The 14312-nt window shown below is 49.2% G+C and overlaps 1 protein-coding gene across 1 annotated transcript in view; it reads left to right on the top strand.

Moving 5' to 3' along the window:
• Positions 1-1412, top strand: part of LOC110491224 (calpain-2 catalytic subunit) — a 32278-nt gene extending 30866 nt beyond the window's left edge. The window contains exon 23 of the mRNA XM_036945994.2: positions 1024-1412. Within this exon, the coding sequence (XP_036801889.2) occupies positions 1024-1047 (24 nt within the window). The 3' untranslated portion in view covers positions 1048-1412. The remainder of the gene's footprint in view (positions 1-1023) is intronic.
• The last annotated feature ends 12900 nt before the right edge of the window (positions 1413-14312 follow it).

The raw sequence follows: 14312 nt of genomic DNA, 5'->3' as shown, positions 1-14312 counted from the left end.
TTGTTAATGGAACAAACTGCCATATTGTTAATGGAACAAACTGCCATATTGTTAATGGAACAAACTGCCATACTGTTAAAGGAACAAACTGCCATATTGTTAATTGAACAAACTGCCATATTGTTAATGGAACAAACTGCCATATTGTTAATGGAACAAACTGCCATATTGTTAATGGAACAAACTGCCATATTGTTAATGGAACAAACTACCATATTGTTAATGGAACAAACTGCCATATTGTTAATGGAACAAACTGCCATATTGTTAATGGAACAAACTGCCATATTGTTAAAGGAACAAACTGCCATATTGTTAATGGAACAAACTGCCATATTGTTAAAGGAACAAACTGCCATATTGTTAATGGAACAAACTGCCATATTGTTAATGGAACAAACTGCCATATTGTTAATGGAACAAACTGCCATATTGTTAAAGGAACAAACTGCCATATTGTTAATGGAACAAACTGCCATATTGTTAAAGGAACAAACTGCCATATTGTTAATGGAACAAACTGCCATATTGTTAATGGAACAAACTGCCATATTGTTAATGGAACAAACTGCCATATTGTTAATGGAACAAACTGCCATATTGTTAATGGAACAAACTGCCATATTGTTAATGGAACAAACTGCCATATTGTTAATGGAACAAACTGCCATATTGTTAATGGAACAAACTGCCATATTGTTAAAGGAACAAACTGCCATACTGTTAAAGGAACAAACTGCCATATTGTTAATTGAACAAACTGCCATATTGTTAATGGAACAAACTGCCATATTGTTAATGGAACAAACTGCCATATTGTTAATGGAACAAACTGCCATATTGTTAAAGGAACAAACTGCCATATTGTTTAGGTTTGAATGTGTTCTGAAGAACCAAACGTCAGAGAAAAATACGTGTTTTAGCGACAGTCTTCGTCAGCGTTTTCTCTACTGGTCACCCAGCCCGTGGACTGTGTCTGTTTGTTTGTTTGTCTGTCTGACTGGATTTGTTTTCTTTTTCCAGTGGCTGTGCCTGGCAATCAACTAAACTCCCCAAAGCCAGGAGGGAATCAACTAGACTCCCCAACGCCAGTAGTGAATCAACTAGACTCCCCAACGCCAGTAGTGAATCAACTAGACTCCCCAACGCCAGTAGTGAATCAACTAGACTCCCCCAGTAGTGAATCAACTAGACTCCCCAACGCCAGTAGTGAATCAACTAGACTCCCCCAGTAGTGAATCAACTAGACTCCCCAACGCCAGTAGTGAATCAACTAGACTCCCCAACGCCAGTAGTGAATCAACTAGACTCCCCAACGCCAAGTAGTGAATCAACTAGACTCCCCCAGTAGTGATCGCTGATGCTATAAAAGAGATGAGGGTTTTTGAGATTAAAGATGATTTTTTTTCTAATGACATTTTCTTCTGTGATATTGTCACATTTCTAGGAACATTTCAAGTTCTAGTTTTGCACTAACTTTGAATATGGTTACTCATAAATACTTACTCATTCTGTATGGGACATTAGTAAACTATTTTAAAAAATGGGTTCGCTGTACGGGTGTTTGTTTTCCTATTTAAAAAAGTCCTGATTATCTGTTCACACACTAGAAAACGGATCATCCACACAAAATAATTATTGGTAACAATTTATTTGAATGCTAATGAACCATTTATAATGGCATTTACAAACAGTTAGCTCACCATTTTATAAATCATTACTACCACATATGTAAATGTTACAAAGGTAGTTATGTACACATTTATATAAAATGTTCCATGTATTTCCTTAAACATCCCGTGCTTACTCTTTCACCATTGATAGGTCACTGTATTTCACCATTGATAGGTCATTGTATTTGACCATTGATAGGTCACTGTATTTCACCATTGATAGGTCACTGTATTTCACCATTGATAGGTCATTGTATTTCACCATTGATAGGTCATTGTATTTGACCATTGATAGGTCATTGTATTTCACCATTGATAGGTCACTGTATTTCACCATTGATAGGTCACTGTATTTCACCATTGATAGGTCATTGTATTTCACCATTGATAGGTCATTGTATTTGACCATTGATAGGTCATTGTATTTGACCATTGATAGGTCATTGTATTTCACCATTGATAGGTCATTGTATTTCACCATTGATAGGTCATTGCATTTCACCATTGATAGGTCATTGTATTTGACCATTGATAGGTCACTGTATTTCACCATTGATAGGTCATTGCATTTCACCATTGATAGGTCATTGTATTTGACCATTGATAGGTCATTGCATTTCACCATTGATAGGTCATTGTATTTGACCATTGATAGGTCATTGTATTTCACCATTGATAGGTCATTGCATTTCACCATTGATAGGTCATTGTATTTCACCATTGATAGGTCATTGTAGTTTACCATTGATAGGTCATTGTATTTCACCATTGATAGGTCACTGTATTTCACCATTGATAGGTCACTGTATTTCACCATTGATAGGTCATTGTATTTCACCATTGATAGGTCATTGCATTTCACCATTGATAGGTCATTGTATTTGACCATTGATAGGTCATTGCATTTCACCATTGATAGGTCATTGTATTTCACCATTGATAGGTCACTGTATTTCACCATTGATAGGTCATTGCATTTCACCATTGATAGGTCTTTGTATTTCACCATTGATAGGTCATTGTATTTCACCATTGATAGGTCATTGTATTTTACCATTGATATGTCATTGTATTTCACCATTGATAGGTCATTGTATTTTACCATTGATAGGTCATTGTATTTCACCATTGATAGGTCATTGTAGTTTACCATTGATAGGTCATTGTAAGACCCTAAGGGGCATCAGGCTGAACCTTACATGTACCTATGCTAGTTAGGGGTGGAAACATTCCGTCCCTCAACCCCTCCCATCTATTCAGGGTTATTACATTTAATTTGATTGCAAAATTATTACATTTAATTTGATTTCTAAAATACTTAAGAATAACTAGATGATTACCTATTGGATTACTTTTAAATTCAGAAAGGATGTTCACGGGGGAAAAAATACAGTATGAAACCTTTCTGTTTTCTCAATGACATTCAAATCTGCATTAAAAAAAGGTGCAAGTTAAAGATTGTTCGTCTCAGGGGCGTCGCCAGAGTTTCATAACATTAGGGGTTTAGCCCTGCTCTGTACAGTCCTGTTCAAACAGTAGGCCTATATTTACCTACTCACCTGTTCCTTCCTCTACCTGTCCTGTAATGTCTCTATATTCACCTGTTCTGTAATGTCTCTATATTCACCTGTTCCTTCTCTACCTGTTCTGTAATGTCTCTATATTCACCTGTTCCTTCTCTACCTGTTCTGTAATGTCTCTATATTCACCTGTTCCTTCTCTACCTGTTCTGTAATGTCTCTATATTCACCTGTTCCTTCTCTACCTGTCCTGTAATGTCTCTATATTCACCTGTTCTGTAATGTCTCTATATTCACCTGTTCTGTAATGTCTCTATATTCACCTGTTCTGTAATGTCTCTATATTCACCTGTTCTGTAATGTCTCTATATTCACCTGTTACTTCTCTCCCTGTCCTGAGGATAAGAAAAACATCACAAACATAACTTTAATGTCTCTCTTGTCTGAGAAAGACTCAAAGTTAATTGATATTAGATTTGCTTCACTGCAATATTAATCTCTTGAGGACACGTTCTGCATAAACAACGAGAATCTGTCAAGGCTCACGTAGAATTATGTGATTACGAGCAGCAGTAGTTCCTGGTTTTGGGTTTTTGTCGTAGATTATTTGGGCAAATCAGGATTGGGCGAATCCGGTGCATATTGTACCCTGTATTTGTAGTTATTATGGATCCCCATTAGTTCCTGCCAAGGCAGCAGCTACTCTTCCTGGGGTTTATTATGGATCTACATTAGTTCCTGCCAAGGCAGCAGCTACTCTTCCTGGGTTTATTATGGATCTCCATTAGTTCCTGCCAAGGCAGCAGCTACTCTTCCTGGGGTTTATTATGTATTATGTACCGTCCGAGACCCTGTCTGAGACTCCGTCCGAGACCCCGTCTGAGACTCCGTCCGAGACCCCGTCCGAGACCCTGTCCGAGACCCCGTCCAAAGACCCGGTCCAAAGACCCCGTCCGAGACTCCGTCCGAGACCCTGTCCGAGACCCCGTCCAAAGACCCCGTCCGAGACCCTGTCCAAAGACCCCGTCCGAGACCCCGTCCAAAGACCCCATCCAAAGACCCTGTCCGAGACCCCGTCCAAAGACCGCGTCCAAAGACCCCGTCCAAAGACCCCGTCCGAGACCCCATCCAAAGACCCTGTCCAAGACCCCGTCCAAAGACCCCGTCCAAAGACCCTGTCCGAGACTCCGTCCGAGACCCCATCCGAGACTCCGTCCGAGACTCCGTCCGAGACCCCGTCCGAGACCCTGTCTGAGACTCCGTCCGAGACCCCGTCTGAGACTCCGTCCGAGACCCCGTCCGAGACCCTGTCTGAGACCCCGTCCAAAGACCCCGTCCGAGACCCTGTCCAAAGACCCGGTCCAAAGACCCGGTCCAAAGACCCCGTCCAAGACTCCGTCCGAGACCCTGTCCGAGACCCCGTCCAAAGACCCCGTCCGAGACCCTGTCCAAAGACCCGGTCCAAAGACCCGGTCCAAAGACCCCGTCCGAGACTCCGTCCGAGACCCTGTCCGAGACCCCGTCCAAAGACCCCATCCAAGGACCCCCCCAAAGACCCCATCCAAAGACCCTGTCCGAGACCCAGTCCAAAGACCCCGTCCAAAGACCCCGTCTATAGACCCCATCCAAAGACCCTTTCTGAGACCCCGTCCGAGACCCCGTCCAAAGACCCCGTCCGAGACCCCATCCAAAGACCCTGTCCGAGACCCCGTCCAAAGACCCCGTCCGAGACCCTGTCCAAAGACCCGGTCCAAAGACCCGGTCCAAAGACCCCGTCCGAGACTCCGTCCGAGACCCTGTCCGAGACCCCATACAAAGACCCCGTCCGAGACCCCGTCCAAAGACCCCGTCCGAGACCCCGTCCGAGACCCCGTCCGAGACCCCGTCCGAGACTCCGTCCGAGACCCCGCCCGAGACCCCACCCAAAGAACCATTCCGAGACTCCATCCGAGACCAACGCCAACTGAAGACCCCATCCAAGGACCCCCCCAAAGACCCCATCCAAAGACCCTGTCCGAGACCCAGTCCAAAGACCCCGTCCAAAGACCCCGTCTATAGACCCCATCCAAAGACCCTTTCTGAGACCCCGTCCGAGACCCCGTCCAAAGACCCCGTCCGAGACCCCATCCAAAGACCCTGTCCGAGACCCCGTCCAAAGACCCCGTCCGAGACCCTGTCCAAAGACCCGGTCCAAAGACCCGGTCCAAAGACCCCGTCCGAGACTCCGTCCGAGACCCTGTCCGAGACCCCGTCCAAAGACCCCGTCCGAGACCCCATCCAAAGACCCCGTCCGAGACCCCGTCCGAGACCCCGTCCAAAGACCCCGTCTATAGACCCCATCCAAAGACCCTTTCTGAGACCCCGTCCGAGACCCGGTCCAAAGACCCCGTCCGAGACTCCGTCCGAGACCCTGTCCGAGACCCCGTCCAAAGACCCCGTCCGAGACCCCGTCCAAAGACCCCGTCCGAGACCCCGTCCGAGACCCCGTCCGAGACCCCGTCCGAGACTCCGTCCGAGACCCCGCCCGAGACCCCACCCAAAGAACCATTCCGAGACTCCATCCGAGACCAACGCCAACTGAAGACCCCATCCAAGGACCCCCCCAAAGACCCCGTCCAAAGACCCTGTCCGAGACCCCGTCCAAAGACCCCGTCCAAAGACCACGTCTATAGACCCCATCCAAAGACCCTTTCTGAGACCCCGTCCGAGACCCGGTCCAAAGACCCCGTCCAAGACTCTGTCCGAGACCCTGTCCGAGACCCCGTCCAAAGACCCCGTCCGAGACCCTGTCCAAAGACCCGGTCCAAAGACCCGGTCCAAAGACCCCGTCCGAGACTCTGTCCGAGACCCTGTCCGAGACCCCGTCCAAAGACCCCGTTCGAGACCCCATCCAAAGACCCCGTCCGAGACCCCGTCCGAGACCCCGTCCGAGACTCCGTCCGAGACCCCGCCCGAGACCCCACCCAAAGAACCATTCCGAGACTCCATCCGAGACCAACGCCAACTGAAGACCCCATCCAAGGACCCCCCCAAAACCCCGTCCAAAGACCCTGTCCGAGACCCCGTCCAAAGACCCCGTCCAAAGACCACGTCTATAGACCCCATCCAAAGACCCTTTCTGAGACCCCGTCCGAGACCCGGTCCAAAGACCCCGTCCAAGACTCCGTCCGAGACCCTGTCCGAGACCCCGTCCAAAGACCCCGTCCGAGACCCTGTCCAAAGACCCGGTCCAAAGACCCGGTCCAAAGACCCCGTCCGAGACTCCGTCCGAGACCCTGTCCGAGACCCCGTCCAAAGACCCCGTCCGAGACCCCATCCAAAGACCCCGTCCGAGACCCCGTCCGAGACCCCGTCCGAGACTCCGTCCGAGACCCCGCCCGAGACCCCACCCAAAGAACCATTCCGAGACTCCATCCGAGACCAACGCCAACTGAAGACCCCATCCAAGGACCCGTCCAAAGACCCCGTCCAAAGACCCTGTCCGAGACCCCGTCCAAAGACCCCGTCCAAAGACCACGTCTATAGACCCCATCCAAAGACCCTTTCTGAGACCCCGTCCGAGACCCCGTCCGAGACCCCATCCAAAGACCCTGTCCGAGACCCCGTCCAAAGACCCCGTCCGAGACCCCATCCAAAGACCCTGTCCGAGACCCCGTCCAAAGACCCCGTCCGAGACCCTGTCCAAAGACCCGGTCCAAAGACCCGGTCCAAAGACCCCGTCCGAGACTCCGTCCGAGACCCTGTCCGAGACCCCGTCCAAAGACCCCGTCCGAGACCCCGTCCAAAGACCCCGTCCGAGACCCTGTCCGAGACCCCGTCCGAGACTCCGTCCGAGACCCCGCCCGAGACCCCACCCAAAGAACCATTCCGAGACTCCATCCGAGACCAACGCCAACTGAAGACCCCATCCAAGGACCCCCCCAAAGACCCCGTCCAAAGACCCTGTCCGAGACCCCGTCCAAAGACCCCGTCCAAAGACCCCGTCTATAGACCCCATCCAAAGACCCTTTCTGAGACCCCGTCCGAGACCCCGTCCAAAGACCCCGTCCGAGACCCCATCCAAAGACCCTGTCCGAGACCCCGTCCAAAGACCCCGTCCGAGACTCCGTCCAAAGACCCCGTCCGAGACCCCGTCCATAGACCCCATCCAAAGAACCCGTCCGAGACCCCGTCCAAAGACCCCGTCCGAGACCCCGTCCAAAGACCCCATCCAAAGACCCTGTCCGAGACCCTGTCCGAGACCCCGTCCAAAGACCCCGTCCAAGACCCCGTCCGAGACCCCATCCGAGACCCCGTCCGAGACTCCGTCCGAGACCCGATCCAAAGACCCCGTCCAAAGACCCCATCCAAAGACCCCGTCTGAGACCCCGTCCGAGACCCTGTCCGAGACCCCATCTAAAGACCCCGTCCGAGACCCCATCCGAGACCCCATCCAAAGACCCTGTCCGAGACCTCGTCCGAGACCCCGTCCGAGACCCTGTCCAAAGACCCCGTCCGAGACCCTGTCCAAAGACCCTGTCCGAGACCCCGTCCGAGACCCCGTCCGAGACCCCATCCAAAGACCCCGTCCGAGACCCTGTCCAAAGACCCCGTCCGAGACCCTGTCCAAAGACCCTGTCCAAAGACCCCGTCCGAGACCCTGTCCAAAGACCCGGTCCAAAGACCCCGTCCGAGACTCCGTCCGAGACCCCATCCAAAGACCCCGTCCGAGACCCCGTCCGAGACCCCGTCCGAGACTCCGTCCAAGACCCCATCCAAAGACCCCGTCCGAGACCCCGTCCGAGACTCCGTCCAAGACCTCATCCAAAGACCCCGTCCGAGACCCCGTCCGAGACCCCGTCCGAGACCACGTCCGAGATTCCGTCCGAGACCTCATCCAAAGACCCCGTCTGAAGACGCCAACTGAAGACCCCATCCATGGACCCCATCCAAAGACCCTGTCTGAAGACCCTGTCCAAAGACCCCGTTCAAGACCCCGTCTGATTCTCTGCAATAATGGGATGGGATTAATGACGAATGTTATTTTGTAAAGTGGTTTCTTGCATCAAACAACACAACAACATTTTCAGTCACTTCCTTGTGTGAAGGACAAGTTGATGAACAGGTTAATGTCAAGCCTTGCATGTTTTTATTCAAAAGTCTCATGGAATGTATGGCTACATTGAACACCACACATTGGCTGCTGCTGTAGTCTGAATGATAGAACAGCTATTTCCATGTTAAAATGTTAGGGGATTAATTTTTTCTCCATTGTTTTTGATGCTAGGCCTACATCACGATCAAAAAGCCACAGTAGCCTACTTGACCACTGTTAAAACTAACTTAAAGCAGGTACGGTAAACACTGGTTCAGACCTAGGGCTTTCTGAAGCTATCTAACTAATCCCTGTAATTCCCCTCCAGGTGACTGTTGGTAGTAGCTATAGCCTCTCTCAGGTCCTGGGGGGTTGTCAGCTTTGATAAGGACTAAGCTGGCACTTTGAAGTGGGGTTTTATGACAAACAAACAGGCAGACAGGCAGAGAGACAGACAGACAGGCAGAGAGAGACAGACAGGCAGAGACAGACAGACAGACAGAGAGACAGACAGACAGGCAGAGAGACAGACAGGCAGGCAGAGAGACAGACAGGCAGGCAGAGAGACAGACAGACAGGCAGAGAGACAGACAGGCAGAGAGACAGACAGACAGAGAGACAGACAGACAGACAGGCAGACAGACAGACAGGCAGAGAGACAGACAGACAGGCAGAGAGACAGACAGACAGGCAGACAGACAGACAGGCAGAGAGACAGACAGGCAGAGAGACAGACAGACAGGCACACACTCGCGTACACACTTGACATAAACATTGACATGCCCATACATGTCAATGTAATAATGTCAGTGATCATCAGATTTGCAATTGCTTGTGTTAGAAATAAAAGGACCAAATCCAAACCCCAATATATATAAAAAACAAAACATTTTAGACAGTTTGATGAGCCAGCGTTTTTATATGATCTGTACCATAATGCTGATTCCCGATGTTAACACTGCCTGGGACTATTTTTATATGACTCAATTCAAATCAAATCAAATTTATTTATATAGCCCTTCGTACATCAGCTGATATCTCAAAGTGCTGTACAGAAACCCAGCCTAAAACCCCAAACAGCAAGCAATGCAGGTGTAGAAGCACGGTGGCTAGGAAAAACTCCCTAGAAAGGCCAAAACCTAGGAAGAAACCTAGAGAGGAACCAGGCTATGTGGGGTGGCCAGTCCTCTTCTGGCTGTGCCGGGTGGAGATTATAACAGAACATGGCCAAGATGTTCAAATGTTCATAAATGACCAGCATGGTCGAATAATAATAAGGCAGAACAGTTGAAACTGGAGCAGCAGCACGGTCAGGTGGACTGGGGACAGCAAGGAGTCATCATGTCAGGTAGTCCTGGGGCATGGTCCTAGGGCTCAGGTCAGTTGAAACTGGAGCAGCAGCACGGCCAGGTGGACTGGGGACAGCAAGGAGTCATCATGTCAGGTAGTCCTGGGGCAAAGACCCCGTCCAAGACTCCGTCCGAGACCCTGTCCGAGACCCCGTCCAAAGACCCGGTCCAAAGACCCGGTCCAAAGACCCCGTCCGAGACTCCGTCCGAGACCCTGTCCGAGACCCCGTCCAAAGACCCCGTCCGAGACCCCATCCAAAGACCCCGTCCGAGACCCCGTCCGAGACCCTGTCCGAGACCCCGTCCGAGACTCCGTCTGAGACCCCGCCCGAGACCCCACCCAAAGAACCATTCCGAGACTCCATCCGAGACCAACGCCAACTGAAGACCCCATCCAAGGACCCCCCCAAAGACCCCCCCCAAAGACCCTGTCCGAGACCCCGTCCAAAGACCCCGTCCAAAGACCACGTCTATAGACCCTATCCAAAGACCCTTTCTGAGACCCCGTCCGAGACCCCGTCCAAAGACCCCGTCCGAGACCCCATCCAAAGACCCTGTCCGAGACCCCGTCCAAAGACCCCGTCCGAGACCCTGTCCAAAGACCCCGTCCGAGACCCTGTCCAAAGACCCCGTCCGAGACCCTGTCCAAAGACCCTGTCCAAAGACCCCGTCCGAGACCCTGTCCAAAGACCCGGTCCAAAGACCCCGTCCGAGACTCCGTCCGAGACCCCATCCAAAGACCCCGTCCGAGACCCCGTCCGAGACCCCGTCCGAGACTCCGTCCAAGACCCCATCCAAAGACCCCGTCCGAGACCCCGTCCGAGACTCCGTCCGAGACCCCGTCCGAGACCCCGTCCGAGACCACGTCCGAGATTCCGTCCGAGACCACGTCCGAGATTCCGTCCGAGACCTCATCCAAAGACCCCGTCTGAAGACGCCAACTGAAGACCCCATCCAAGGACCCCATCCAAAGACCCTGTCTGAAGACCCTGTCCAAAGACCCCGTTCAAGACCCCGTCTGATTCTCTGCAATAATGGGATGGGATTAATGACGAATGTTATTTTGTAAAGTGGTTTCTTGCATCAAACAACACAACAACATTTTCAGTCACTTCCTTGTGTGAAGGACAAGTTGATGAACAGGTTAATGTCAAGCCTTGCATGTTTTTATTCAAAAGTCTCATGGAATGTATGGCTACATTGAACACCACACATTGGCTGCTGCTGTAGTCTGAATGATAGAACAGCTATTTCCATGTTAAAATGTTAGGGGATTCATTTTTTCTCCATTGTTTTTGATGCTAGGCCTACATCACGATCAAAAAGCCACAGTAGCCTACTTGACCACTGTTAAAACTAACTTAAAGCAGGTACGGTAAACACTGGTTCAGACCTAGGGCTTTCTGAAGCTATCTAACTAATCCCTGTAATTCCCCTCCAGGTGACTGTTGGTAGTAGCTATAGCCTCTCTCAGGTCCTGGGGGGTTGTCAGCTTTGATAAGGACTAAGCTGGCACTTTGAAGTGGGGTTTTATGACAAACAAACAGGCAGACAGGCAGAGAGACAGACAGACAGGCAGAGAGAGACAGACAGGCAGAGACAGACAGACAGACAGAGAGACAGACAGACAGGCAGAGAGACAGACAGGCAGGCAGAGAGACAGACAGGCAGGCAGAGAGACAGACAGACAGGCAGAGAGACAGACAGGCAGAGAGACAGACAGACAGAGAGACAGACAGACAGACAGGCAGAGAGACAGACAGGCAGAGAGACAGACAGGCAGGCAGAGAGACAGACAGACAGGCAGAGAGACAGACAGGCAGACAGACAGACAGGCAGAGAGACAGACAGACAGGCAGAGAGACAGACAGACAGGCAGAGAGACAGACAGACAGGCAGACAGACAGACAGGCAGAGAGACAGACAGGCAGAGAGACAGACAGACAGGCACACACTCGCGTACACACTTGACATAAACATTGACATGCCCATACATGTCAATGTAATAATGTCAGTGATCATCAGATTTGCAATTGCTTGTGTTAGAAATAAAAGGACCAAATCCAAACCCCAATATATATAAAAAACAAAACATTTTAGACAGTTTGATGAGCCAGCGTTTTTACATGATCTGTACCATAATGCTGATTCCCGATGTTAACACTGCCTGGGACTATTTTTATATGACTCAATTCAAATCAAATCAAATTTATTTATATAGCCCTTCGTACATCAGCTGATATCTCAAAGTGCTGTACAGAAACCCAGCCTAAAACCCCAAACAGCAAGCAATGCAGGTGTAGAAGCACGGTGGCTAGGAAAAACTCCCTAGAAAGGCCAAAACCTAGGAAGAAACCTAGAGAGGAACCAGGCTATGTGGGGTGGCCAGTCCTCTTCTGGCTGTGCCGGGTGGAGATTATAACAGAACATGGCCAAGATGTTCAAATGTTCATAAATGACCAGCATGGTCGAATAATAATAAGGCAGAACAGTTGAAACTGGAGCAGCAGCACGGTCAGGTGGACTGGGGACAGCAAGGAGTCATCATGTCAGGTAGTCCTGGGGCATGGTCCTAGGGCTCAGGTCAGTTGAAACTGGAGCAGCAGCACGGCCAGGTGGACTGGGGACAGCAAGGAGTCATCATGTCAGGTAGTCCTGGGGCATGGTCCTAGGGCTCAGGTCAGTTGAAACTGGAGCAGCAGCACGGCCAGGTGGACTGGGGACAGCAAGGAGTCATCATGTCAGGTAGTCCTGGGGCATGGTCCTAGGGCTCAGGTCCTCCGAGAGAGAGAAAGAAAGAGAGAAGGAGAGAATTAGAGAACCCACACTTAGATTCACACAGGACACCGGATAAGACAGGAGAAGTACTCCAGATATAACAGACTGACCCTAGCCCCCCAACACATGAACTACTGCAGCATAAATACTGGAGGCTGAGACAGGAGGGGTCAGGAGACATTGTGGCCCCGTCCGACGATATCCTCCGGACAGGGCCAACAGGAAGGATATGCTCCAGTGCCAGGAAGAAAGCTGTTGCAATACTTTAAAGTACTACTTAAGTCATTTTGGGGGGTATCTGTACTTTGCTATTTAAATTTTTGACAACTTTGACTTAAGTACATTCCTTAAGAAATACATTGTCCTTGACATCCAAAAGTACTTGTTACATTTTGAATGCTTAGCAGGTCAGGGAAATAGTCCAATTCAACAGAACATCCCTGGTCATCTCTACTGCCTCTGATCCGACGATCTCACTAAACACAAATGCTTCGCGTGTAAATGATGTCTGAGTGTTGGAATGTGCCCTTGGCTATCCGTACATTTTAAAAACTAGAAAATGGTGTCATCTGGTTGCTTAACATAAGGAATTATAAATGAGTTATACTTTTACTTTTGATACTTAAGTATATTTTAAACCAAATACTTTTAGACTTTTACTCAAAAGTTCCACCCCCACTCCCCCCTCTCTCTTTCTCCGTGCTCCCCTGAGGGGCCCCCGTGTTGAGGATCAGCGTGGCGGATGTGTTGTTACCTACCTGGGAGCGGCCCGTCAGGAAGTCCAGGATCCAGTTCTAGAGGGAGGTGTTTAGTCCCAGGGTCCTTAGCTTATTGATGAGCTTTGAGGGCACTATGGTGTTGAACGCTGAGCTGAAGTCAATTAATTGCTTTCTCACTTAGGTGTTCCTTTTGTCCAGGTGGAAAAGGGCAGTGTGGAGTGCAATAGAGAATGCATTCCTGGTTGAAAAAAAGGGACAAAAATTAAAATATATAAAATCAAACTAAATTGTATTTAAATACACATATTAAGAAGATGTTCTGACCGGTATAGCGAAGTTCTTGTATATACATTAGGTCGAGTACAGTCTTGGAAATGTCCTTTCTGAAATGTTCATTATTTTTTAAAAGGCACCTTGATGGAATCCATGGGAAAGTCTACTGATAAGTTTAACTCTTGTTTGTCTTTAGTTTTGACAGTTTGTTGAGTGGTGGTTGATGAACGGCTGACTGGTAATCAACAGAGCATTACTCAGGCTTCGGATGGTGTATCAGTACACCCAGTCACTACAAAGATACAGGCTTCCTTCCGAACTCAGTTGCCGGAGAGGAAGGAAACCGCTCAGGTGTTTCACCATGAGGTCAATGGTGACTTTAAAACAGTTACAGAGTTTAATGGCAAATCCAACACAACACAGCACTGAGTACAACTCCTCATATTTTCAAGCATGGTGGTGGCTGCATCATGTTATGGGTATGCTTGTCATCGGCAAGGACAAGGGAGTATTTTATGATAAAAAGAAACTGAATAAAGCTAAGCACAGGCAAATTCCTAGAGGAAAACCTTAGATTGACCCAAGGGTAAGTCAGTAGACCTTTAAGGACCCCCCCCCCCTTCATTAACACTTATTGAAGTCAATAAAGGAGCATAGCTTTCACCTGGATTCACCTATTCAGTCTGTGTCATGGTTAAGAGTGGGTGTTCCTAATGTTTTGTACACTCAGCGTAGTGTGCACTGTCATCAGAGTTAGAATCACTGGCAACTCTAGTACTGGAGGAAGAGATGAGACAACTCTAGTACTGGAGGAAGAGATGAAACAACTCTAGTACTGGAGGAAGATATGAGACAACTAGTACTAGAGGAAGAGATGAGACAACTCTAGTACTGGAGGACTGAGATGGGAGACGAGTGCACCCCCT

This window comes from Oncorhynchus mykiss, chromosome 16 (assembly GCF_057628025.1).
Source record: "Oncorhynchus mykiss isolate SJ-2025 chromosome 16, ASM5762802v1, whole genome shotgun sequence".
In the NCBI taxonomy this organism is placed as follows: Eukaryota; Metazoa; Chordata; class Actinopteri; order Salmoniformes; family Salmonidae; genus Oncorhynchus; species Oncorhynchus mykiss.
This window is presented reverse-complemented; position numbering and strand designations above follow the sequence as displayed.